This window comes from Xenopus tropicalis, chromosome 3, assembly GCF_000004195.4.
Source record: "Xenopus tropicalis strain Nigerian chromosome 3, UCB_Xtro_10.0, whole genome shotgun sequence".
Lineage (NCBI taxonomy): Eukaryota > Metazoa > Chordata > Amphibia > Anura > Pipidae > Xenopus > Xenopus tropicalis.
In genome coordinates, this window is record NC_030679.2 from 83,841,341 (window position 1) to 83,869,144 (window position 27,804).

Consider the following 27,804-nt stretch of genomic DNA (forward strand, 5'->3'; position numbering starts at 1 on the left):
GGCAGACGGGGAGATTAGTCACCCGCGACAAATCTCCCTTGTCACGGGTGACTAATCTCCCCGATATGCCATCCCACCAGCTTGATTGTAAATCGCCTTTGGGATGGCATATGCGGCGCTGCGATTTCCCAAAATCCCACAGATCCGCACCGATGCGAGTGACTAATCTCCCCGTCTGCCACGGCCCTTAGTGTTGTAGTCATGGGGATAACCCACGCCAATTCTACTTCAAAGAAAGGCAGTGTGCAAAGTGCAAAAAAGGGTACATTGCTCCTGTTTTTTGCACTTTGCACACTGCCTTTCATAAAGTTAATGGCCTAAGTATAAGGTCACCCAATATTCAGTATATACCCAACTATTAGTATTAAAGTATAGAATTGAATTCTATAAAGGTATATTATATTATTAAGGTGTTGACCACTCTGATTAATTAATTATAGATCGGACAAAAAAAAGCAATACAGGCAAATTTAAGCTGCTAATTATCTGCCTGCGTATGGGGCCCTCCCCCAATATCTGGCTGAAAATCGGGCAGATGTTAACTGGGCACATTAAAACATCCCCTTGGCTTCATGCAGTCCTCACCCTGATAACCTGCATACCTTTGTTGTTAACTGATCAATTGGTCCTAGGGCCAAATAATTGGATCTGCCCAATACTAGTACCAGTACCATTTTAAAATTTGGGCACTACTGCCATTGTAACACAGTGAACTACACTAAATATTGTACATTAAGGCCCTGGCAATTATGGCTAGATCAAGAAACCTTTTATCCTCCTAAATGACTGTTCAGCTACCTGTTCAAGTAGGATAACTGTGGGCTCCTGAATATTGTTTTTCAAGGCACAGTATATTTGTTTATCCCTTTATAGCAGCATTCAGTTTGGCTTGACTCCATGGGTACTATAACTAACCCATAATCTTAAACAAGGACTCTGCATTAAACCTTACATTTTAGCCTGCAAATGCGTATTTCAACAATTGTTAATTAACCAAAATAAAAGATATATAGTGCAATTAGCAAGCTTTCCATTTTCCATGTTTTTGTTTGACAGTGATTTAGTTCTCTGTAAAATGTGTCTTGGCAAAGGCAAGATATTAAATTGTGATGAGAGGTGTTGTTTTCAAGTAAGCCACAACAGTTTTTGGCTTGAATGCCATAATGGTGCCACAAATAAATTAATAAATACATTTACTTAAGGAGCTGGGACCCACAAAGGTTCTTGTGCCTTATATAACCTGAACAAAAGAACTCAGTTTATAAAGATTTAATCCCTAGTCTGGGCTGTTTTTATAAACATAATTCTCATGAAGCCTAGCAGAACTGAGGAAGGGAAGAACAGCTGATGATTCCACTAAGCTTCTTGCATCTCCACTCCTCCTTAAGTAACAATCATGATGCCCTGAGGCTGAGATTCCTACCTTGGTGGTACAGGTATGGGACCTGTTATCCAGAATGCCTGGGACCTGGGGTTTCCGGATAAGGGATCTTTCCATAATTTAGATCTCCACAATTTAAGTCTGCTAAAAATCATTTAAACATTAAATAAACCCAATAGGATTGTTTTGCCCATGGGCGTCCGCAGAAAATTTTCCAAGGGGGGGCAAGTAAGCTAGCATCATCCTGCAACAGACAAATATATATATATATATATATATATATATATATATATATAAATATATATATATATTTTTTTTTTTTTGCAGGATGATACTAGGGGAGGCTAAAGATGGCCCATACACAGACTGACCTACAGCTAATGTGACACTTAGTGGATTCGCTGCTGGCATAAAAAGTTAACCTCCCAACTACCTCTTGCCGTTCCCACTGACTCCCAGGGATACTGTACAAAAGTGCGGGTGGGGGTGCTTTTTTTTTTTTTACCCTAAAATGTTTAGTATGTAAAAGTATTCATATGCGCACTTCTGTTAGGGGATCTGCAAACATTTGTGTTTGGGATCAGTTAGCTTCAAGGGGTAGTTCGCATTCGAATTCACTTTTATTTTTAATGGTTTTCCAGTTATTTCGCTTTTTGTTCAGCAGCTCTCCATTTGGTATTTCAGCAGTCTTATTTACCCTAGCAACCAGGTAGGGGTTTAAACAAGAGATGGGAATATGAATAGTTAAGGGGCCTACTTGGAAAAATAAGTAATACAAAATTATAATAATAATAAAATTGTAGCCTCACAGAGCAATATTTTTTGGCCCCCATTTGAAATCTGGAAAGAGGCAGAAGAGAAAGGCAAATTATTCAAAAAAATTAATTAGGAAGACCAATTGCAAAGTTGCTAGGAATAGGCCATTTTATAACATACTAAAGGTTAACTTAAAAGTGAACCACCCCTTTAGATGTGTTTATGTTAGTTTTATAGCAAGAAAGGCAGTGGGTACTGACTCCCCATTATATACAGTGAGACGCAGTCCGTATTTACAAACCCAGCACATTATATACAGTGAGAAGCAGTGGGTACTGATGGCAGATATTCCGGCCCTGGCACTATAACACTGGCACTGATACACAACATTGGCCCCACTGTAACTTACTATAAATGAACAAAACAATGACAAAAAAAAAAATAAAATAGTAAGTGCAAAAAACAACAACAAATATATAAACACACAATGAGCTTTTTCAGAGGGAAAGAGTTAACTTACCCTCCATGTGTTAGGGTAGGGGATAGATTATACATTTTTATAGATGTCAGGTCAGGCAAAAAACAATTTAATGTCAGCTAATGATTCTTTAGAACTGTATAGTGCCTGGGTATAGTGCCTGGGTATAGTGCCTGGGTATAGTGCCTGGGTATAGTACCTGTGTATAGTGCCTGGGTATAGTGCCTGTGTATAGTACCTGGGTATAGTACCTGGGTATCGTGCCTGTGTATCGTGCCTGTGTATCGTGCCTGTGTATAGTACCTGTGTATACTGCCTGTGTATAGTACCTGTGTATAGTACCTGTGTGTAGTGCCTGTGTATAGTGCCTGTGTATAGTGCCTGTGTATAGTGCCTGTGTATAGTACCTGTGTATAGTACCTGTGTATAGTGCCTGTGTATAGTACCTGTGTATAGTACCTGGGTATAGTACCTGTGTATCGTACCTGTGTATCGTGCCTGTGTATAGTGCCTGTGTATAGTGCCTGGGTATAGTACCTGTGTATAGTGCCTGGGTATAGTACCTGTGTATAGTGCCTGGGTATAGTACCTGTGTATAGTGCCTGTGTATAGTGCCTGTGTATAGTTCCTGTGGGATGAAAACTGCAGCAAAAGTTGAGAGTTGGTTCTTAGGTAAAGTTACAGGGGCAGATTCTTCTTTTCAGTCTTCATTTCTGTTTCCAGTTTGCAAAATCTCCCGATCCCTGTGTGCATCTGTGCTCTGATTGGTCAATTTTACTGTCTGTCAAGGAAGCTGTGCTCTGATTGGAGAATCCACAAGAAGAAAGATCCAATCGGAGCACAGCAAAACGGGCTAAAGGGGACAGTGCAGAAACAGAGTAAGGTTTTTTTTTTTTTTGCTACTTTTCCAGGGGGGGGGGGGGGCAAGTGCCCTCTCTTGCCCCCTTCTGTGGACGCCCATGGTTTTGCCCCTAATAAGCATTAATTATATATTAGATAGGATCATGTACAAGGTACTGTTATATTATTACAGAGAAAAAAGTAATCATTTTTAAAAATAATTATTTGCTTATAATGGAGTCTATGGGAGATGGCCTTTCCGTAATTTGGAACTTTCTGGATAATGGGTTTCTGGATAAGGGATCCCATACCTGTAGTATGAATAAGGCCTCAAAATTTGAGGAGGTGGCAGACTTTTCAATAAGAAACCACTACCATAAGGTGGTAATAGAAGAGATGTAATTTAATGACTTACACCAATGAGGAGTGAAACTGAGGAAAACCTCACCAAATGCAGAAATTTCTCTAAATATTTTAGTTAAAGGTAATGTGTGTTTTTTTGCTGCATTTTGTCTTGTGCAAAATACATTGGAGTCAATAGGTGTTTTTTCTCACACCAAATGCCATGGAGTCAGTTGCCGTTTTTTTCTCAGGTTTTTTTCCCTGTGAAAAAAAAAAAAATACACAGTGAACTTTTAGCTCAAATTCGCCACTCCCCAAAATGCTAATTTTACAGCAAATACATACCAGGTAAAAAAATGTGATTATCCTTCTTGCACCCCATTTTAAGAAAGTTGCTGTTTCAAGAAGGTTTGGGTTTGGCTTCTTGCAGTTTCAAGAAGGTTTGGGTTATACAGGACTGAGAATAGAATTGTTTTGTAAAGTCCTTTAATACTCATAGCAGTAAATATGCAAAGAGCCAAAGTCATGTCAAAAACTCAGAATATTTTCTTATATTTATATATTGCATTGGCAAAACATTAGGCTACATTCAGGAGCATCCCCCTAGCAATCTGCATATTTATAGGTGTTTTTTCATTTTGTGTAATTTCTAGGAATCTGGAGTGGCAAAAGGTTTGTTTTTCCACCACACTCACAAAGCTGCTTTCCACTGCAACGTCTGTTAAAATATTCGTTATTTATAATGGCCCAATTCATACATGATACCTTGGCAGCAAATTTACATTGTTCTTTCTAACAAAGGAAAAAGCTGCTGAGGACACCTGTATAAATGAATAAAGCTGTGGGTTGTGGTTGGAAATTTTCCTCCTTGAATTGTGTGTTCCATAACAAAAAGTACATGGTAACTCAAACAGTGGCCATTATTTACTAAGCTACATTCAGATTGGCTTTGCTACAGTAACATACTGCAACCAATCAGCAATACATTTTGACCAGATAATAGGACTTTTCGACGTACCCAAGACTTTTTTTTGACGCAACTGCAAATTTTCCAGGGCAAAATTTTGCGACCAATGGCTAAATGTGTTTTGCTGCCAATTGATGCCTGGCGATATAAATTCGCTCATTGCTACAGGTATGGGATCCCTTATCCGGAAACCCGTTATCCAGAAAGCTCTGAATTACGGAATGCCCGTCTCCCATAGACTCCATTTTAATCAAATAATTCAGAATTTTAAAACTGATTTCCCTTTTCTCTGTAGTAATAAAACAGTACCTTGTAATTGATCCCAACTAAGATACAAATAATCCTTATTGGATGCAAAACAATCCTATTGGATTTAATTGCAGTTTTATTGATTCTTTGGTAGACTTAAGGTATGGAGATCCAAATTACGGAAAGACCCCTTATCCGGAATACCCTTGGTCCCGAGCATTCTGGATAACGGGTCCTATACCTGTACCCTTGAAGCTTACTTTATGAAAGTCTTAGATTATGTGTATTAACAATATTAAACAAAATTCCAATAGACATTCTTGCATTGAGAAATGCAGCAGAGCTTAAAGTGATACTGACACTAAAAAAACTACTATTCCAAATATAAACATATGAACATGTACATTAAAAGTTGCCTATAGGTCATGTTAATCATTTTCGCTGATAGGGCTGCTTTTGTAAGTAATTGTTACTTGAAGTTCCTGAACCTGACTGTTCTGCCGACCTGACTGTCCCTTCTCAGCCTGTCAGTTATAGGTTCTAATGCTAACGGACTCCTGCTGTACAAATATGGCCGTCCCCTCATACAGAAACATGGGAGATTTGATGTAAGGTAAAAGCATCAGGCAAATACTTTTAAATACTTTGAAATTATAAATATCATGCAAAGACAATGTTATGTTAGATGTAAAAAGGCTTAATTTCCAGTCAGTATCTCTTTAACAATATTTGTGTATTAGTTGGTTGATTGGTTCAGTACATGGAATTCTTTACTTGATTCCACCAGAGAAACCAAGTGGTCTCCACTTATGGAAATTTCCAGTTAATATCAAAGCCAGTTTTATAATATCTTACTTCCTCTCTTGTTAATAAACATTTAGGCAATAGTTAATTGTAGATTGTTGACCATTTAAATGACTGTAACAATAACAGAATTGTTGGGTAGTTCAAACATAATAACAAACATTGCTGGAGCTCTTTAAACTGGATCCAAAATAAGATATCTGACACTGCAGAAAATATAGTTGGACAGCTCCCTGGTTTGTAATAGGTTATGTATCTTCTGTCTGTATCTATCTAAGGGAAATACATTTTTAATGATACAATATGGCATGTTGGCCACAGTGCTTTGTTGTTCTGCACCTTATCAGTCAGAACAGTGGAAAGCAAAGCCACAGGAAACAGAGGCTGCCATTGGATTCCATGCAGAGAACAAACACAGCTGCATTGTTTGCTACCATAGTATTGTTACAATTACCTGTGCTCATTCACACGCCATTGAACATAATCCTATTGCACACTGAACCAGGACAAGGAATTACATTTTACCTTAAAGGGCTCTGCATAGTTTCACAAGGTATTTTTTAGGTCAGTGCTTATTTGATTCAAAATCAATGTACTGTACATCAGGTGAAAATATAAAAAAAAATAATATTGCTGTGTAATTTCATAAAATACACAAAATATAGAGATTGCATACTGGGCACTAGGGATGAACAAACCTAATTCTACCAGCTGCAAAGTTTGCCAAGTGATCTGTTGGTAACTACTGTTAATATGTTCTGCATAATGCAGTGGCGTAAGGCATAGGGCACATGGATCAGATCTAAGCTTTCCTCCCGCCTGCGTTATTTTACCCAGACGGAAGAGAATGCGTCCACTGTCATGTGTCCTCTTCTTATGGGACTTGTAATAAAGAATAAAAGCGTCAGAGCATCTATTTTATGTTGCATCATTAGTGTGTGTGATAGCAACAAGTATTAATCTCTTAGAAATAAAGACAAGAGAGAGACAGATACATTTGGGTAATAACACCTGAAGACCAAGTATTTTTCAGACATAGAATACCGTTGTTTTGTTCGGCAACAAAAAATCCACATTAGACAGTTACTTATTTTAGGAATACAACAGGTTAGAGGAATATCCCCATATGTGAAATCACCCCATCCCAACTCATCTATTAATGTGCTTTGGAATATATAGACTAGCAGACCTGAATACTGATGGCATGAACAAAGCTTTATTCATATTGTACCTTTAATAAACCAGTGTGTTTTGGAACTAGCGGAATAACTTTAATCATCTAACCTGCACTATTATTTGTGGATGCCATCACTAAGCTTTAAGAAGCTGAATTTATCTTGATTTCTGTAATAACCATATGCTTTGCTATAAGTATGATCTCCCTGGGAAAGACAGTAAAAGCATCAAAATGATTATTTTTACTATAAAAAATAGCTGTCATGTTGCAATTTGTTTTAGAATCAATTACCTCTATCTGACATGTTCTATCTCTCTCCAACAGATACAATCTCTCCTCCACCCTCCACAGCCATCAACCAGACAAACAACTTTGCAAGGATCACTTTTAATCCCAGTGTTGTTCATCAAGCAAAACTTTCTCAGAATGGAATTTTGGGTGATTTTGTTATTAGATATGATGTACAAAGAGAACTCAGTGTGGGAGACCTGCAGGTAACACAACAGAAATATATTACAATAATTTTAACAGCAGGAAACCAATTGGATTTATAATGATTTGAAAACCCCATTAGTGAAAGATTCTAGCAAAGAACTTATGTGCCCTCATTGCATACTGTAAGTGTTTTAGCTGTAACTGTCAGTGTTAAATTTATTTTCAGACCACAACCAGAGGGCCCAGACAAATTTAATTTCCCTTCAAAATGCTGCTGATCTACAGCCTCTGGTTGTTGGTGGGATGCTGAAAGATGTAGTTCTAATGGGCAGGAGATTACCCATCCCTGGTTTAAAGCCAATCAAGATGTTAATACAAAACCAGGTAACATCTTGAATTAGGGCTAGATTTGCTAATCCACTAATCCAAAGAAAAAGCAAGATAGAACATTTCAACACAACATTTTCCGTTCTTTTAGTTTCAGGGAATGGATTCCCACCAGCTATCTTATTTAGCCTTCATAAAAAAATTACTAGTTTCTTATTGTCTTCCTAGGTTTTGAATGGATACTTTGTGCATTATTTTGCACCTACAAATCTACCTCCTCTGCCAAAGAATGTGGTGTTTGTGATTGATACAAGTGCATCTATGTTGGGAAACAAAATGAAACAGGTATGAATCAGTGTATTTTTTCATGATAGGACTTTACGGTTAATAATGCAGATTTGCACTTTTCCTTAACATTGTAAACGAGGCCTCAGATCTTTTTCTAAAACCCTAGGACAGTTTAGCACTAGGTATTTTATCACTGGAATCTTCTCAGAAAAAAACCCAGATGATCAAAACTTCGACCTGTAAATGGTCTTCTTAAATTGCTATTATAGCATATGCAATGCAAGCTGCCTTTGACACCCCTCATCATATAGGGCAGTGATTCACAAACTATGTAGTTCGGGCCCAAACATTGAGAACTTGTGCCTTTAGCGGTTTTAGGCACTAGCTGCTAGATTGAAAGTGAGTCAGAAGGTGCAGAGTACAGCTCACATAGGTACATAGGAACCCATTAATGACAGGGCTCTCCAGGATCTTGCATTCCCTCTAGCTTGCATATTCTGAATGATGTGCACACTATGGAAGATTACAGGAATGCTCATGTAAAAATCTGCCTCCCATCCTTTGTATACAGTACTGTGAGTAAGCAATGCTGCATGCAGAGTGAGGCTTAAGTCTTTGGTTTTCCATTCTGCAAGTTGTAGGCCTCTGAATCTTGGACTATCCGATATTCCTAAACTGCAGCTTGCATGATCCAACATCCAGAGTGTGTGTCCCGACTTTTGTATATTTTTGATCTTAGCAAATTCACCGTATCCTTAGATGGGTTCTTCCCAAGCTTCCTGTGTTCTTACAGGAACAGCCCATAATTGTTCTATACAAACTAATTCTCTCAGAGGAAGTTTTATTTATTTTCTCTAAATAGCCAGGGATAAAAATACGGAGCAACTGTGACTCATAACAAAAGTGCTCATGGAAAAATGAAATCTGAAATTTACTAGAATTTCCCATGCACAGAGTGTAAGCTTGAGCTGATCAACAAGCAGAAATGCTTTAGTCAATAGCTTCATTCCACTGGTCAAGAAAAGAATTCTAAAATGCACTGGTAGCTTTATTTCTTTTTTGTGACTAACTGCATATTGTAGTTACCTGACATAAAAGGAATCTTGACTCTGCTGGTATAGTGGTAACAAACAGTAGGCTGCAAAAATGAAAGGGAGTCTAAATTCTCTGGCATTAAACTCATAATCTGTTTTGCCTTTTTGTTTGTCTAATGTAGAATAAAAATAATTACATTTTAGTAGTGGGGGTTCTCTTGTTACTCAAGATTTTGTCAATCTATTGTTTTTTCAGTAACTTGGCAGACACTCAGGGAAACTCTCACTACCTTTGGTTTTCATACACGTGACACGTTGGTGAATAAGGAGAATAAGTTGTTTTTGTTTGATGGCATCAGATGGTTTATGTAGGAGATTGCCAATAACTCTCCATTATATTTTGTGGATACCTTAGCTGATATTTTTAGATTACATTTGGATTTCATTTGTTTATAATAATAAAAGCTATGTTTTAGATCTATTTCAGAATCTTGGTGGCTTGTTAGTGGGTCGGTGCAACTAACTGAATACCCCCCTTTGTGGTCTTTTAGCCATCTCACACTAATGTCTGTAAATTTAGCTGTATAACAAGGCAGAGTGCAACTTGTAAGAGGGACACTCCTAAAATATGTACTTGTTTCTTGTTGTTTTCACCTACATTTCTTGCATCTACTATACTGCACAATGCAGTGAGATGGCTGCCTACACACCAATATTGCATTTATTGGTCCAAGGCTAACATTTTAAATGGCAGAGTGAATTACTTGCTATGTAAACAGTGTAATTTAGAAATAAAAAGTACACCATAAAAATCATGACAGAATCCCTTTAATGGCAAAATGGTAACTTGTTAATGACTCACAGAATGAAACAACAATCAGCCTTTATTGAAGCCCTAATATATGAATCCTAGTCATTTAAGCTTTTTCCTCAAAGCTAGATAAGTAACACAGCCCCTGACCCTTAGAAAATAAGTCTATGTGTGTCTAAAGAGCTGGCACTTTGCCGTATCGCAATAATGAGACTAGTGGCTGCTTTCCAAATGCAGTTATTATCAAATCTGCCAAAGATGCTGCTGCCAGGCAAACAGGAGTGCTAACTTCAGTACTTCCGATCCCAAATGCAGTCTCAAATTTGTAATTAAAAGACATGCACAGTCTGCTTATTTTTGCTTAAGCGCACAACTGATATGTAAACATTAATGTGAGGTGTATTTTAGCAGTACTGGGACTGTACACATAGCCTTTAATCATGATACTCGCTGATATTCATTGCCAGGAGAATGACTTTGCATGTCAGGAATGTTTGGTTTGTAGCCATAAGTGCAGGTTACAACAATGCTGTGCAAACAAATGTGTTCAACCCTAACAGTATCTGTACCTATAAAACTTGATGTAAGACTGAAATGAACATAAGCTGCTGCTATTCCATGCTATTTTGTCTACACACAGGATAAAAATAACACGACACAAAGGTGCTGCAGACATCTGTAAGGCTCATGGCACACAGGGCTGATTCGCAGCTGATATTTCTCTGGAAATGGAGAAGCACCCTAACCTATCTGGGGATCCTCTCATTAGTTTCTATGGAACAGCCTGTCACTAGTGCAGACATGCAGACTTCAGCAAGAATATGTAAATTTGCATGTTTTTGGGCCTCAATCTGTTTGTGACTTCTAGTAACAGGTGACTTCCGTATTTACTACTGACATGCTCCCCCACCAGGCTCAGGCATTTCTAAATGCAAAAAGTGCAGGTACAGAATATAAATGAACAATTGTTATTAATTAGCTAAATTACCAAAATGAAAAGTACACAAACTGTAAGTTTTATGTAGCACTAGAATAAAACATTCTGTCTTATTTCCCCCAGGAACTAAATCAATAGTTCTTATGCTGAACATACCTTTTGCTTATTGTTTTACTTAACAAATGTCTATGGTTTTGGCAAACAATAAATTTAAAGCTATTTCACTTTCCAACTTGCTTTGGTTCTTGTGAGAAACTGAGGGAGGAGATAATATAGAGTTTTCTAATTAAAACAATAAACAGAACAACTTTTCAGCATAGGTTTAATATAGGTATATACTGCCCTTTTAAAGCCTGCTGTTTTATGTAAGCATGTAATAATTATTTCTTTCCTTCTGCTTGAGAATTTGTATTGGATCATGTGCACACTTGGCTTAAATACAGACTCCATTAAGTTAAGACATTTAACTTTTTAAGTGACAAAACTCTTGAATGGCTTGTGAACAAAAAATATCTGTTTTAAACAGAAAAATAACCCAATTTTAAGCCAGTGCATTCTTTCATTGAGTGCTGCTGGATGTTTTAACGGCAAAGAGCCCATAGATTAGCTAATAAGAACCATAGGAAATGCTCAGAAACCTTATAGCCATTTGGGACTGCCATAAGACATCCGCTCAACACAAGAATTCTCATAAACCAATCAACAGGTTCCTCCACTGAGAAGAAAAAATGTAAATATGGAAGTCTCTGTAAATAACTGAAGGAGCAGCCAAGAAGAGGCAGAACTCTGTAGAACAGCACATCCCTGCATCACGTGATAAAACAATGTGCCCACAGTGTGTATTTGAGCAGCAAATGTAGTTTGTAATTGTACTGCTTTAATAATCACAGCCTATCTGTGGCAAAAATGGGTTGCGAGTTGTACTGCCTTATGTTTATTTTTTTTATAAATGATAGTTTTAAAGTAACCTTTTTATGTATTGTCTGGTTGCTGTTTTATATGTTGGACATTTGATGTACAAGAGTATTGTTAAGACAATTTAGACTAAAATAGTAAATTGTTTCTGTTTCATAATACTTCACACTTTTTAAAGATATATTCATGTCTAAAATAGCAAAAGGTGGATTAGAATGTAGATGGCAAAGATTTAGCTGTGAAACTGACTGATTCACCTAAGGTGAAGCTGAGGCAAAGGGAAGGTGTGAAAATCTGTGTATATGAAATGTATATTGCTAATCTAGGTGTCTTTGGAAAACTCTTCTGTTCTAGCTTTATTGGATTGCTATTGATTGTTTTCATTTAATGTTGTTGCCTATGTTTTGCATTTGGAAAAAATGTTGTTCTATAGATAAGGAAGAACAGACAATCTGCAAACCTCTTTAGCAGCTGGCTGCTGACGACAATGGAATTTAGTTCATTGCATACTGGCTTCTTGAAGAACAATTTTCATACCATGATTCCCTTTATTATTAAAGTAGCATTTCATTGATAGAAATGAATGAAATGGTTTTCACATAAAAAAAATCCAACTTTTGGCTCCAGTTCATGAAGATTGTAGAACACCAGACAGTCTTTGTATATCTGACAAATGATCCTTTGTAATAATAATCTGTATTAAATAGTCATTGTATGAAGTTGAAGGTTGCCTACTGCAGTATGAATTTGCTTATAAAAACTGCATTTGAATACATGATTTAACTGACTCCTATTAAATTTTAAATACTGACCCCAAAAATACACTGGTAGGTAAAATGGCTTCTCATGACATTTGACCCTGGTGTTTATGTTTGTATGTCTGGCACAGGGATTCATGTAAATGATCAAACATTCTATTCTGTATAGTGCTGTAAAACATGTTCTGTAAAGGATAACAATTCTGTAATAACGTTTAATGGTTGACCAAGAACATGGAAGAGCTTTAAACAGCAGTATGGCCATGCTCTCAATCCTCTTTAGTCTTTCAAAAAAGCACAGTAATTCTCCTTAAAGTTTATTGGGCACTGATGTCTCTTTACTGTGAATAGTTTTGTCCTTGTTGAAGTGACTTCATACTTGCCAACTGAGCGGTGCATATTTTTAGGTGGGTAAAGCCAACCAGACATTCCTGATAATTTGGCTACTGGGAAGAGCTTATGAGGTTAATGTGTCACAACAACAACTAGCTACAGACCGACACAGTGGAACAGAATTTTAGAGCCTTCCAAACCCTAAACTTTAAAAAATGTCTCAAATAATGAGAAAGAGAAGTATAGTTTAAGCAAAACTACATAGTAAATGTCATTCTGAGTCCCATTTAACAAACTGAACAAAGCTGAACATGGTTATAGAAAGAAAATTGAATATTGGGAGAGCCAAGATTCCACTGCAATGATGAAAAAAATGACATATACAGTGAGAAATGCAAGGCATTCAGTACAAATAGCTATTGCTGAGTTAACTAATACATTGTCCTTTAGAGCCTGATGTCATAAATGTACCAACAGCCACACAATTGTAAGAAAAAGGTCAGCGACAGCACCAGCTGGTAAAAAAAAAAAAAAAGATACTTAGGGTTTAGATTCATGGAAATATTATCTTGGCATTCCCTGTACATTTACTTGAATTCCAAGGAAACAAACACACATTTTTGCAAATTATACTAGTCTAGCCCTTTTAATCCAATGTACTAGGTACACAGTATCTGGCAAAATAACCATGTTGCATAACCATGTCAGTTTTTAATTCAATCACATTTTTGCAATTAAATTGAAAGCAGGCCTTCCTGGTTGACTTATTGGCGCAATATTATAGAAACAGTAACAATTAAAGCTAATTCTAAAGTAAAATATCAAGCATTTACTGTATATACATATATTTTTTTTTAGACCAAGGAAGCCCTATTTACCATTCTTAAAGACCTTAGACCTCAAGATCATTTTAACATTATTGGCTTTTCTAAACGAGTCAAAGTATGGCAGCAAAATCAGATGGTAAAAGTCTCTCCCAACAATATCAGAGATGCAAAGAAGTTTATTTACAGCCTTTATCCCACAGGAGGTAAGTGCTGACAAGTCACTTTTGTTACTATTTCCTGCCTTTGGACAGGAAATTAGCACAGGTTTCCCAATGGCATGTTTATAAACTATTGGTTGTCCTCTTCCTGTTTTCCCTATTTTGGGAATTGGGTTTTGGAATTTTAATTGGGTATTCTCACAAAATGTTTCAAAATAAGATGATTTTCATCTCATCAATACTTTTACTTTACTATTTATTCACTTTCCAATGTTATACAGACTGCACCAATTTGATCTTTGTCTTTAGACATACATTAGTACATTTAAAGATCTTTCATCCAACCAAGTGCCAGTCTGCTAACTAACATTTCAGATGGTTTAAAGCAGTAAATTAACTTTCTCAAAACAGAGCAAATGACCATATTTTATGTCTTTATAAAACTAATCAGAAACGATATAATTTTTCCTCAAACAAGAAACAAATATCAATGAAGGTATCCACGTTGGTGCCCAGCTTCTTAACAATTATCTTGCAAGTAATGGAAAACATGAGAAGAGTGTGTCTCTAATGATATTTCTGACGGATGGAAGAGCAACCATCGGTGAAATAGAGTCTCCAAAAATCTTGGGCAACACCAAGAATGCCATCCAGGAAAAGTTTTGCCTGTTCAGCATTGGTTTTGGTAATGATGTTGATTTCAATTTGCTGGAGAAACTGTCCCTGGAGAATTGTGGTATGATGCGACGGATACAGGAGAATGAGGATGCCGCTTCTCAACTTAAAGGGTATGTAACAATGAAACGTATCCTTGTAGTAACATGCTAGCATAACAGTCATTCTAAAAAGCTGAAATGTCTTTAATTTTACTGTTTCAGTCAGTAGTTTTGTTTTTGCCTAGGAATCCATTGTCTTCTGTAATGACCACGGCTTCCCATATATCCTCCTTAAAGGCAGTATACACCTTAAAACACCTTTACTAAATATGGGCACAATAAATAGGACTTAAATTAAATTCTGCCTATTGTTTCAATTAAAGGAAATCCATATTTTCCTATTTTTTGACATTCAAATGCATAATGAACACATGTTCTCCTCTGCTTACAAAATAATTATTGGAACACAATTTTAATGCTAGCGTTTTTAGTACATTGAACCAAGACTGGAATCACCACCACTGGCTGCCACATTAAAACCTCTCACATTGCCATTATTCTTTAAAGTTTTCACAAGACAGCTTGAGAAGCATATTTAAGTTTTATGCATTATGCATATTATATGTTCAGTACAGGATTTATAATCAAGCTATGATTTAAGCTGGCCATACACGTGGCGATCTGACGATGTTTCATGCGACCATCAGATCCGCCACACACAGTCAGGGCTGAAACAGCAGATAAGGAGGTAGAAACAATAGGATTTCTACCTCCTTCTGCCGATTCAGCCCTGACGGCAGATTTTGGTCAGGCGCCTTCTATGGCGCCCGATCAAAATTTTCTAACCTGGCCGATAGGTGAGTCGTCCGATATCAGCAGCTTCCTGCGATATCGGTCGACTCGCCGACATGCCATACACGCACCGAATATCGTACGAAACTAGGTTTCGTATGATAGTATCAGTGCGTGTATGGCCAGCTTTACTCTTTTCAGTAAAATGTACTGGCTTTATTGATTTAGGGGCCATCCAATTTCCTCTGCAATGATCTAATTAAAAAACATCAACATTTACATTTATAACACAATACATTTGGTATCTAATTATGTAGCCTATCTAGCCATTTGAAGACGATTTATGTCAATTTCTTAAGACATTATAACATGTGCCAAGGTATCTAACACTTTGTTTTCTGGAATGCTATAGTTATACAGCCCACTGCTATAAAATTATTCTTGAGAGGTGGGTACTTGAATGGATTCACTACATATTATTTTCAAGAAACATATTTCTAATATTTCTATGATGCAGCACAAACCTGCAGTGTTTGGGTGTCATTGCCAAACAATGTCATATTGTTTTAGACCAAACAATTAACCTCATATGCTATAGAGCAATTGCTTCTCAAGCATCTCTTGAGCAAAGTTTTGCTCCATGTTGTGTACCTATTAAACTATGTATTGTAGAAGGTTTTTGAAATAATTTTGTATTTTGCAGATTTTATGATGAGATTGGAACTCCATTATTGTCAGACATTCGTATTGATTACCCGCCAGATAGTGTACAATACGTCACTCAGAATATGTTCTACAACTATTTCAATGGGTCAGAAATAGTAGTTGCTGGAAAACTAGTAAACCGATCCTCAGAGACTCTCCATGTTGAAATCACTGCAAGTAATGGAAATAAATATGTTGTCCTAGAAGCTGACATAAAATTAGAAGGTGTTGGACAAGCTGAAATGATTGGATCAGAGGTCATTGAGGACAATAAGGAATACAAAAACCACATTGAAAGGTTGTGGGGCTATCTGACATTTAAGGAGCTTTTAACATCTTGGCATAAAAGTGATACCATCAAGGACAAAGAAGAAATAATGGACAAAGCCAGTAAGCTTGCTCTGCATTACCATTTTGTGACCCCTTTTACACTACTGGAAATGAAGGATTCTGGGTTTCAAGCAGATCTTCCAAAAGAAGAGTTAACCAGTCTATCCATGGATGGCATTGGTCATAAACTGCTTAATCTTCAGGGAAAGAAAGCTCCACAAGGCATTACAGGTATTTGTACTTTGCTGCAAGCAATATAGTATTCAAAATAGTATTCAGTACCTATATACTTTGCTGTAAGCAATATGGTATTCTGAAAATAGTAAAACAGTATTCAGTACTTGGAAATTTCTAAGGATTTAGTTTGGGGGAAGATAGGCAATAGTAGTTTGTAACATTGTACTGACACTGCTTTGATTGGGGGTATATTATATTTTATATATATACACATATATATATATATATATTTATATGTATGTAAAAAATGCTGATGCACACCAGAAAAATTTCATCAAAAAGAGATACTTATTTTATTTAGATCGACATTTCGGTCCTCACCCGGGACCTTTATCAAGATCACCTTAATAAAGGTCCCGGGTGAGGACCGAAATGTTGATCTAAATAAAATAAGTATCTCTTTTTGATGAAATTTTCCCGGTGCCTCAGCCTTTTTATATATATATATATATATATATATATATATATATATATATATATATGTAGGATGGTAGGAATCACTAGATTGCTTTCCTTTAAAAACAACAAGGGTTCCATATTTTATATAATAGATATCTTATTTTCCTTATTATCTAGGGTCTTCCCCTAGGAAGACAAGCAAGCAAAATACATCTGTATCCAAAACATCAGGTAAGGTGATACACTGGAATTCCCTAACCCTGATTAAACACCAGCTGTATGAGGCATTGTAATATATAATGTTTTGAGCAACCTTGTTCCTTAACTACTTAGGATAATGATATGTTGGGTCCTAGCAATGGGAGTTCTGACTTCCCAAATAATGTAATCAGTTTTTCCATAAGCTAAAGAAAAATGAAAACCAGTGAAAAGGTTATGGTCTGTATTCTAACAACTGTTGCCATGATTATCCTCAGGGTCTCTATGCATTATGTAATGGCATGCAACAGGTTCTTACAATAACAATTTACCAGCTCCGACTAGTTCAATAATCACTCATCAACCAGCTGACACTATGTATATAAGTAACACTAGCTAACACACTTGTATCTACAGGAAATATCATGTTGGTGATGATGAGGCTTTAGAGTACTACTACTCTCATTTCAATAAGATTTCATTTAGTTTTGCAGCATATGCACATTTGCAACCATAATATGGAATAATTAGTATAGAATAATTGTCTAATCCAACGTTTTATACTTGCTCTGGCCAAAAGATACATGGATCTGGATATTATAATCTTAAGAGTCTAAGTAAAAATCTGCCTAAAGCTTTATCTAATTTAAAATTCCTCTTAATGACTCTATGTATGTATGCTATTTGTACATCCAATGCTGTATAAATTTACAGCAGATTAATATGACAGACAGGGAACTAAACAGTATAATTAAAAAAACAAAATACATTCTGTTACAAAGATTTAGGAGCAGATTTATTATGTGGTGTAAAAATTCGCCACACATCACCAGACCAGTTTTTTGTGTGTTCTTTCTTTTCTTTCTCCTTAATTTACAGAGAATAATGCTGTCAAATTTGTCACAGCATGATAAATAGGCCCCTTAGAGAAATGGGTTTAGAGACACAGGAGGAATAATAGGAGAGTAATGGGGCACTAACCTCATCAGATGCTGTAGTAGAGCTCCAAAAGATAAAATCTGAATTTAATTATAAAGAGTTAAGGTGCCCATACACTATAAGATCCGCTCGCTTGGCGAGCAGATCTTCACCCGATATCCCCACCTACGGGTGGGCGATATCGGGTAGCAAGTAGCTTACATTTGCGGCCATGGGGCAGTCGGTTCGGGGACCGCATCAACGAGCCAATGCGGTCCCCGATCTGACTGGATTTTTTAACCTGGCGATCAAATCTGACCAATTTCAGCCCAGATATCGGTCGGCCAGGTCGCACGTTTCTGTCCATACACGGGCTGATTAGCTATAATCGGCCCGTGTATGGGGACCTTTAGTTAAGGAGGAATATAGGGATTGGGATTCCAAAAGTATTGAGCAGAAAGAGAGAAAAATTCGCAAAACAACAGCAAAATTCGCCAAAAATGGCGCAATTTTTTTTTTTTACGTCTGCGTCTTTTTTTTGTCGCCCCCCCATGCCCTTTTTGATGCAACCACAGCTTTTTTGAAGCAACAAATTTTTCGGCTGCAAATTTTCTTGGAAGTTACGCAAAACAATTTGCTGCGAATCTATGCCTGGCGAAAAAAATTTGCTCATTACTAATTGCAACTAATCTGCCCAACATGCCATTCCACTGGTGAGATGGAATATGCATTGCTTCGGTCGCCTGAAGTTGTCTCACAAGGAAACTTCGGGCGACTTTGGAAAACAGAAGCGATGCGCGTGCAATCCCACCGGTGATTTACATTGTTGCTGGTGGGATGGCATGTTGGGGAGATTAGTCATCCGCAATAGTGAAGATTTATCGGGGGCGACTGTGTGCCACTGTCCTTATACAGTTCAGTGAATAAGGCCTGTGGATATTTGTGTGCCTTTTAGGGCTCTGGCACATGGGGAGATTAGTCGCCTGCGACAAATCTCCCTGTTCGCGGGCGGCTAATCTCCCCGAGATGCCATCTCACCGGTGAAAATGAAAATCATCGGTGGGATGGCATCTCGGGCGGCAACTTCCGCAATTTTCTCGAGGCAACTTGCGCGATTTCAGGGAAATTTGTGCTGCCGCATTTGCCATCCCACTGGCGATTTACATTTTCGGGGAGATTAGTCGCCCGCGAACATGGAGATTTGTCGCGGACGACTAATCTCCCCGTGTGCCAGAGCCCTTACACAGCTACTAAAACACTTATCCGTGACCTCATCAAATCCTGCCTAGTTTACTGCATCTTTTTCTAACCAGCCTTCTGATTCTCTCCTTCATTCAACAGGGCTTTTGTCTATTGTTTTAATCACAAAAAAAACTACGAATTTTGTTATTTCTTGAGATAAACAGGGCAGGAAAATTGAAGCTACTTAATGTTTGCAAAGTAGATAGATTCTCATTGCACAGATAAGTAGACGTACATTATGCAAGAAGCTTTGTGTGCTGGTAATCTAATGATTTACCTCACAATAACTAAACATGGAGTCAGTTTGCCCTCTTTAGCTCAAGAAATAACAAAAAAGTATGTTTAGCATAAGCCCTAATAAATAAAGGGGGGAGAGTTGGGAGACTGGTTGGGGCTCTGGCACACGGGGAGATTTGTCGTGGGCGGCTAATCTCCCCGTGTGCCAGAGCCCTTAGAGAAAAGCTGCAGTTGTCTATGCAGGCTAAAATGATAAGTGCTTTGTGAAAGAATTTAGGCTGTAAAATTGGTGTAAAAGCTGTTTATTTCTTCTTACATGTAATTTGGTGCTGAGATTATCTATTAAACAGGACTAGTAACAGAATTTATTATTATTGGCGCGTGTATGGCCAGTTTAAGATTTGTTGCCTGTGGTTAAATCTGTGCTCCCACAGGCAACAAATCTCCCATAAAAGGCTTACCATAGTATAACATTAAGATTGGCATAAGTAATAGGTTTTAATTGCAGGGCTCTTAGGGCTGTGGCAGATGGGGAGTTTGGCTCCTCTCAAGGCAACTTCCGCGATTTCGGAAAATTGCGGCTCCGCATATGCCATCCCACCGGCGATTTACATTCAAGTTAGTGGGATGGCATATGGGGGAGATTGGCTAAGCTCCCCCATATGCCATCCCACCAGCTTGAATGTAAATCGCCGGTGGGATGGCATATGCGGCGCCTGCGACAAGGGAGATTTGTCTTGGGCAACTAATCTCCCCGTCTGCCACAGCCCTTAATGTTACACTATGGCAGCGGTTCTCAACCTTCCTAATGCTGCGACCCTTTAATACAGTTCCTCATGTTGTGGTGACCCCCAACCATAAAATTATTCCTAAGAATATTTCCGATGGTCTTAGGCAACCCCTGTGAAAGGGTTGTTCGACCCCCAGGTTGAGAACCGCTGCACTATAGCAAGTCAATTTTGGGAGATTGTAATCCACAGTAGCTGAGCTTTAGCCATCTCCCTTAACTCAGCTAGCTCATCCCTGTGCCAATGACCCTGATCTAGGCTGCTCTAGTGTGCAGTAACAAAACTAGATGCCCATGGGCCACAAGGCCTTTCTGCCCCTACCCACCCAGGAATAAGTTGTAGGTAGGTCTGTGCCCAAGGGCTTTAGTTGCCCTGTAAAAGTTTTGCAGATATTTCTCAATTTAGCACACAGACTGTTTTGTATTTTAATAAAAAATAGCCTCTTTAGATATATCAGCCTTCTACCAAAAAAAAAAAAAAAACAGAAGTCCTGTTACTTTTCTGAAAAAATTTTTGGGTACACCACAAAGCATTCCACTTTATTTTTCTTGCTGATTAATTACTTTTATTTTTGCATATAGCGGATGGGGATCCCCATTTTGTTGTTGATTTTCCATTGAACAAGATGACCGTTTGCTTCAATATTGATGGCGAACCCGGTGACATCCTTAGGTTGGTGTCAGACCATAAAAACTCAGGCAAGTCCGTTATCTTTTTTATGTTTATTACAAAACAACAGTATTTCAAACATTTGCAGCTGAATCTTGCGTAACTACTAATATCAAGTTTGGTATTAGTCAACTAAAATTGAGGAAAAACTGAAATAGCAATAAGATTGTAGTACAGATAGGAAAACTGCAAATGTGCTGTAGCCTGGACTTTGTTCTGTATATCTTTAGAGCTGCTGGCCTATCGTAAAACGAATGTAAAGCTGGTCTGCACTGGTTATATGTAAATTGTGACACAGTCACTTTTTATTGGGCCACTTGAAATTCCAGGCAATATTTCAAAAGTCAGTCCAGACCTAATATAAAGAGGCAAAAGTCACCAGTGCTCAGTCTAAACAGCTATTAGGACTAGAAGCACTGAACAATCATCATTTGCATTATGAGCAAAAGATTGTCACTACTAACGTAACTATAAATACATTTCTGCCGGCATTTACAGGATGCCAGATTTTATTATCATACTCAAAAAAACACAATTCTCTTATCCATAAAGGTTTGTCTGCATTTCTATGGTTAAATAATATTATTATCAATAATTAGTAATGATCTAATTTTAATATTTGACCACATTGCCATAGTATTAAAAACCTTTCACGCCGCAACTTTAAAAATGACAGTGTCATCTTCAGTTGGCAGTTTACCTTTATTATATCTTTATGGTTACTAGATAACATGGTATGTAATAATTAGATACACTTAACATGGAACATCTGTAAGATTTTCTACTGGTCTCTGTGAAAGAGAGACTGCCTACACCTATAATTAAAGCTTAATTGTAACATTATATTGTTTCTGTTCTGTAAAGGAGTAACAGTAAATGGGCAGTTGATAGGAGCACCAGCCCCTCCCAACGGGCATAAGAAGCACAGAACCTACTTCAGCAGGATTACCATCATTCTCAACAAGCCAAAACGATCTTATATAGAGATTACCCCATCCAAGGTCATTCTGGACAGCAAGGACAGACTTATTCTATCAACCGATAAGAGCACTACAGTAAAGGGCGAAGATCTGGTGATTGCAGTTCTCGCCAACTCCAACATTACTGTAACAGTTCAAGGCACCATCAGCTTTGTAATCCTGGTTCATCACTATAAAAACCCAGCTCCATACCAAAGGAATCACTTGGGATTTTACATTTCTAACAGCAAAGGACTGTCGTCCAATTCCCACGGGCTTCTAGGTAATAAAATTATCAGTGTTATAGGATATAGTGTGTAAACATCACAATGTGCAATTAAATTTTACATTTTGCCCTGCTTTATTTAAAACTTACCCTTTAATTAAAACATCTTTACTAGTACCAGCCATCCATTTCACCTGTAGGTACACAGTCAGCAGCTTGTCAGAGCTTTGATCGACTACCTACAGTTTAGTATCACTTTTCCTTAGAAATAGGGATATAGACCTGAATAGGATCTATGGGGAGCTCAAATAAATGTATAATGTGTAAAGAAATGGAGTAATGCAACAAGGAGACCAGAAGTAATATGACGGTTAATGAGTATGAGTAATGAATATAATATATGGCAGTGCAAGAAAAATGCAGTTTATGCAATGAATAGTATAAAAGCTATTTGCACAGAAGCCAGTAGCCTTTTTTAATTAACGCAAATATACAAAATAATGGTACCAGCACTTGAGGACATTTTTTTAATTAAAATAGCTTGTTTGGTAGTAAGTTTCATGCATTATGGGTGCCCTAAAATGTTTGAACCTACATTATGCTATCTTTGGGCCTGTCCAACTAGAAAACCATAAAGATTCCCTTCTCAACTCTATTTCTCTGTTACAGTTGTGTAAAGTAATTGAATAATCATTCCATTGAACACTCTATCTTTAAGTAGTATAACACAGACATAAATGTTTTTAATAAGTAACAACTTCATCACAATACAATGTTATGAGCACCTCAGAAATCAGATATTGTTTATTCCCTGATTATTAACCTACGTACAACATGGGGAAACTGAAGAATGAGATATTAGGCATTTTGCTTTTACCTTGGGGGAGGTTTGTGTTGCCCCCTGGCTGGTATTTTTAGAAATTCTAGGTAGTATGGAAGTCAACATCTAACTATGCTTTCATTTAAATAAGCCACATTATAATGACATTAGGGGTAATGCAGTTGCTACCTGCTAACCAGCTGCTAGGTATACCTAGCCACGGGGCAAACGTTACATGTTATTTCATAATCATTATCTATATGAGCACATATCAATATGCATCTTTTATAAGAGCTAGAGACTTATCTGATTATATAGCCAAATACCAATATTTTGCCTGCTGTTCAGCTGAATAGGTGTTTTGGTGGAGCCATTGTAATACTTTCTTTAACTCTGTTTTCTCTTAAAGGTCAGTTCCTGTATAATGAAGTTAAAATAACTAAAGTACCTCTACAAGCTACCAACCAGACTTCTGATGCTGCGACCCTGCTGAGTGTGAGAAATCGCTTAGTTCCTGTAATTAGAAAACAAAGAAAGATATACAATGGCCTTCATCAGGTGGACTGTTGGTTTGCAAAGAATAATGCAGCCAAATTAATTGATGGAACATACCAGGACTACTTGGTGTCCCATCTCTTTGACTGTGGGAGTGATTTAATAACAAATGAAGTGTAAAAACAAAATTTACACAGGACATTTCGTATACATTCCCATTTACATATACTGAGCAAAAAGAGAACACTAGACCCGGACATTTTCAGTAAACACAACTTGTATTATATTACAGTGCAATATTCTGATGGGATTATTTAACAAAAAAATGGCTTGTTTAATAGCCAGTCGTTATCTTGTACAGAATGCAGAGTGTTCCCTTACTGTATTAATGCAATGTACAACTGACTTTTGTATTTGAAGATATTTTTATAATCATTCCACCGTGCGTTTTTTATGTATCTTTTAACAACAAAACATTAAAATGTATATACAGGTATGTGTCTGAGGTTAAATAGAACCATGTGTTTAGCATTTTCATAAACATATTATTGGTATCATTATCCTTTACTGATGAGAATTTCACAGCAAATCCATGCCTAGGGAAAAAATGTGCTCATCACTATTATCCTTTAAATAGCACTGAAACTTATATATACGTGGCCACTGTACCCAGGTGACATACATGAGCAGTCACTTAATACTCTCTAGCTTGTATATCAAAGATTTTATACAATTAAAGATGTATTAAAGGAACAGTAACACTAAAAAATAAAAATGTTTTAAAATAATTAAAATATAATGTACTGTTGCCCTGCACTGGTAAAAGTTGCGTGTTTGCTTCAGAAAGACTACTATAGTTAATAGAAATAGCTGCTGTGTAGCCATGGGGGCAGCCATTTAAATTGAAAAAGGGAGAAAAGGCACAGGTTACATAAGAAGATACCAGATAAACTGTGTAGAATACAATGGGAATCTGCTACTTATCTGTTATCTGCTTAGTAACCTGTGCCTTTTCTCCTTTTTTCAATTTAAATGGCTGCCCCCATGGCTACACAGCAGGGTATTTATATAAACTGCAGTAGTGTTTATGAAGAAAACACACAACTTTTACCAGTGCAGGGCAATAGTATATAATATATTAATTATTTTTATACACTTTAATTTTTTGGTGTTACTGTTCCTTTAAGGTCCTGTTCTGCAAAACATTTAGTTTAACGCAATGGGGCTGTCTATTTCACAAAAAGGGTCTTTGCACGTATGGAGCAGTGACATATAAATAATAAATCAAGTAGTAGCTATGGCACCAGCAATTAACTGCAGCTAATAAAGCATACACACCTATTTTATTATTAACAAGTATTTATAAAGCTCTAATGTATTCTGCAGTTGTGTGCAATAGGAGTGTGTATACTTATCTCTAGGTTTTATTTTATGGAAATATTAAAGGTTTGCTGCCATCAGATAAAGATTCCCATTCGATATAATACAATCTAATATTTACACAAGCTTTATTAGTTTTCTGTTATTTTTTTTTATTCAGAGTAACTTTTATCAATTTATATAGTCCATAAGCTCAGGGGCCCTGACACACGTGGGCAACTTCTTTGTGAGGTAACTCTGGGCAACATAAGAGAAAGCATAAATGACACAGGTTTTCCCATCAGCAATTTACATTATCACGGGTGGAAAGGCATTTGATGGAGATTAGTTGCCTGCAATAGAGGAGATTTGGTGGAGGTGACAAATTTCTTAATCTGTCATTGCCTTTACTGTTAAGTAAGCCACAGCAACTGTAGTAAATTTGAAAGAGCCATTGCCATGTTTTGCAATTCATGTTTCAAAACAATAGGCAAAAAGTATGTTCAGCATAAGCCCTGTTTATTGAACAAGAAAGAAAACTGCCCATTTAAGAGTGAAAATTCATAAGCATTAGTGTCTCTAGACAAAGATTTCTCCTTCAAAATATTTTCCTTTTTTTCTTTTAAAGGATTTCTGTCATTTTGATGGCCCTTTTAAAAGAATCCGGCAAGACTTACATTATCAATGGCATGGACCAATAAAACTTGCCAAACAAGACAAACATAAAGGAGGATTATAATGCTTAGAGAACCATCAGCTCTAATGTTGTATATTAGTTTGGCGTTAAAGTGAGACCCCCATTAACCCCCATATCATTAGTAACATAGTAGATGAGGTGAAGCTAATTAATTCAGAGGAAGGCAAAAAAACCATCATGCATTGGGGTATTTTTGAGACCTTATTTCAAGTTGCCATTTAGTGTGAAGAAGAATTAGGTAACAAAATATAGAATAGGATCACTATAATATCATGAAATAGGGTGTAGTTGACATTTCTGATTACATATTTTAAAGTTGTCACAAATTCTGGGGGGAGGCTTCCACCAGTGCTGTCTGCCTGGAATTAACCAAAAACCTGTTTCTGTTTCAGATGATACAAATACTCTGCTATCTATCACGTGGCTGTATCAGGCAGCTATTTTATAAATAAACTTATTTTTTACTCTGTGACATTTCCTTATTTATAGCGGTAAAGCTTAAAGTTAAAGAATAGCATGGGAGAGATCAAGTGCCACGTCAACACTAATAAAAAGCTACACTAGCAAAGAGAATTTTAATAGTTTTAGTTGGCATGCATACTGAGCTGCATTTACATATAGACAATGGTGGGTCTGTCCCTAGGATGGAAACACAGGTGGCTACATACAAAAAAAAAAGGGACACTAAAAATAATTCCCCCTGCTCACCTGCCAGACACTTGTGTGTAAAGGGTGCACACACCCCAATTGTCAAACAAAATCTGACTCTTCCTCCCAATTCCTGTGCCCAGGGCAGCACTGAGCAAAGATAAAGCCCTGAATACATACCCTAAAAAAATGCAGATTAGGGAAATGCCTTGACAAATTAGCTAGTTCATTAAATGATTTCCTGTGCATTGTTTACTTATCTACAACATGTTTCTGACAACATAAGTCATAAAGGACAGGACATTTTGCATACATATCAGTAATTGTGTTAATGTTATACTCCAATATGCACCAATAATGAACTCAATATCAATCCTTTTTCTTCACAGGGCACTTGTGCAGTTCTATAGCACTAGAGCACACAAATGTACCCAATTAAAAAAAAATAGATTATTTTCTCATGTCATGAATGCACAGTTACCTATTAGAATAAGTCCCAACTCTTTGAAAACCAGTAAGATTTGCAGACTGTGAATGATAATTTTAGGGCAAGAAAGGCCCCCTTCTAAAATATGCCACGCAGTTTTGATCTCCTGTGCTCAAATTGGTTATTACTTAATCAGAAAGAGTCTAAAGAAAGGCAACTAAGCTAGTAAAGGGTATGAAATGTCTTGCTTAAGGGGGGATATGATAACTATGTATAAATATATAAAATATCCTATAATCTCCTTAATGCTTTTTTTACAAGTAGATCCTTCCAGCAGACACAAGGGCACACATTCTGATTAGAAGAAAAGAGGTTCCATCTAAATTTTCGAAAGGATTTTTTACAGTGAGAGCGGTGGAGTTGTGGAATTCTTTCCCTAAATCAGTCGTACTGGCTGATATAATAGATAGCTTGAAGAAGGGGTTGGATGGGTTTTTAGCAAGTAAGAAAATGCAGGGTTATGGAATGGTACAAGTTGATCCAGGGACTGGTCTGATTGCCATCTTGGAGTCAGGAAGGAATTTTCTCTCCTCTTAAGACAAATTAGAGAGGCTTCAGTTGGGGTTTTTTGACTTCCTCTGGATCAACTAGGCAGGTTTCATATAAACAAACGGTTAAACTCTATGGACAGGTGTTCAACTGTTCAAACAACCAGACTGTACAAATGAAAAATGCCTTAAATATGTACATAATAAGAACAGCTGCACTTATGGTGTAACAGCGAAGCTGGTAACAATCTGATGTCTACATTTTTTACACACTGTGTTATGTTCGATATACAAAACAAATCTTTTCGAGTCACATTTTAGCACATACAAAAAAATTCACACTTTAAATTTGTTCTGTGAACAGCTACTACTGTACTACAATGTATTATTGGGGAGTATAGACTCTACCCAGGCAAGTGAGAGAAGCCTTACAGCCAGAGAGGTAAACAGAAGAATGTTACTGAAGAAGGTTACAGTAAGTACATATATGCCAGGGTAATGTGGCCTCTTGAGAAGCAGTCAGGTTAAATCCAAGAACATTGTATCTAAAGGGTGAATTAGTCTCTTGGTCAGAATTCAGGCAAAGGTCAGGGCTGGCAGTGATTAGAATGGTTGGTAACAGGCTAAAGCTGATGCC

At 37.1% G+C, this 27,804-nt stretch overlaps 1 protein-coding gene across 2 annotated transcripts in view; it reads left to right on the top strand.

Moving 5' to 3' along the window:
* The window catches only part of itih5 (inter-alpha-trypsin inhibitor heavy chain family member 5), a 40,827-nt gene extending 14,814 nt beyond the window's left edge, over positions 1–26,013 (top strand). Inside the window, exons 6-15 of one of the 2 annotated variants that reach the window (XR_004222004.1) lie at positions 7,319–7,488; positions 7,985–8,101; positions 13,691–13,862; positions 14,296–14,605; positions 15,969–16,531; positions 17,114–17,167; positions 20,901–21,017; positions 21,853–22,230; positions 23,403–24,232; positions 24,671–26,013. Coding sequence is in view for 1 of the 2 variants with exons in the window: in XM_031899051.1 (XP_031754911.1) it covers positions 7,319–7,488; positions 7,985–8,101; positions 13,691–13,862; positions 14,296–14,605; positions 15,969–16,531; positions 17,114–17,167; positions 20,901–21,017; positions 21,853–22,230; positions 23,403–23,668 (2,147 nt within the window). In the remaining variant the exon portion in view is untranslated. Of the gene's footprint in view, positions 1–7,318; positions 7,489–7,984; positions 8,102–13,690; positions 13,863–14,295; positions 14,606–15,968; positions 16,532–17,113; positions 17,168–20,900; positions 21,018–21,852; positions 22,231–23,402; positions 24,233–24,670 lie in introns of those variants that run through there. The other variant, XM_031899051.1, reaches the window with a different exon arrangement.
* Positions 26,014–27,804: the final 1,791 nt, after the last annotated feature.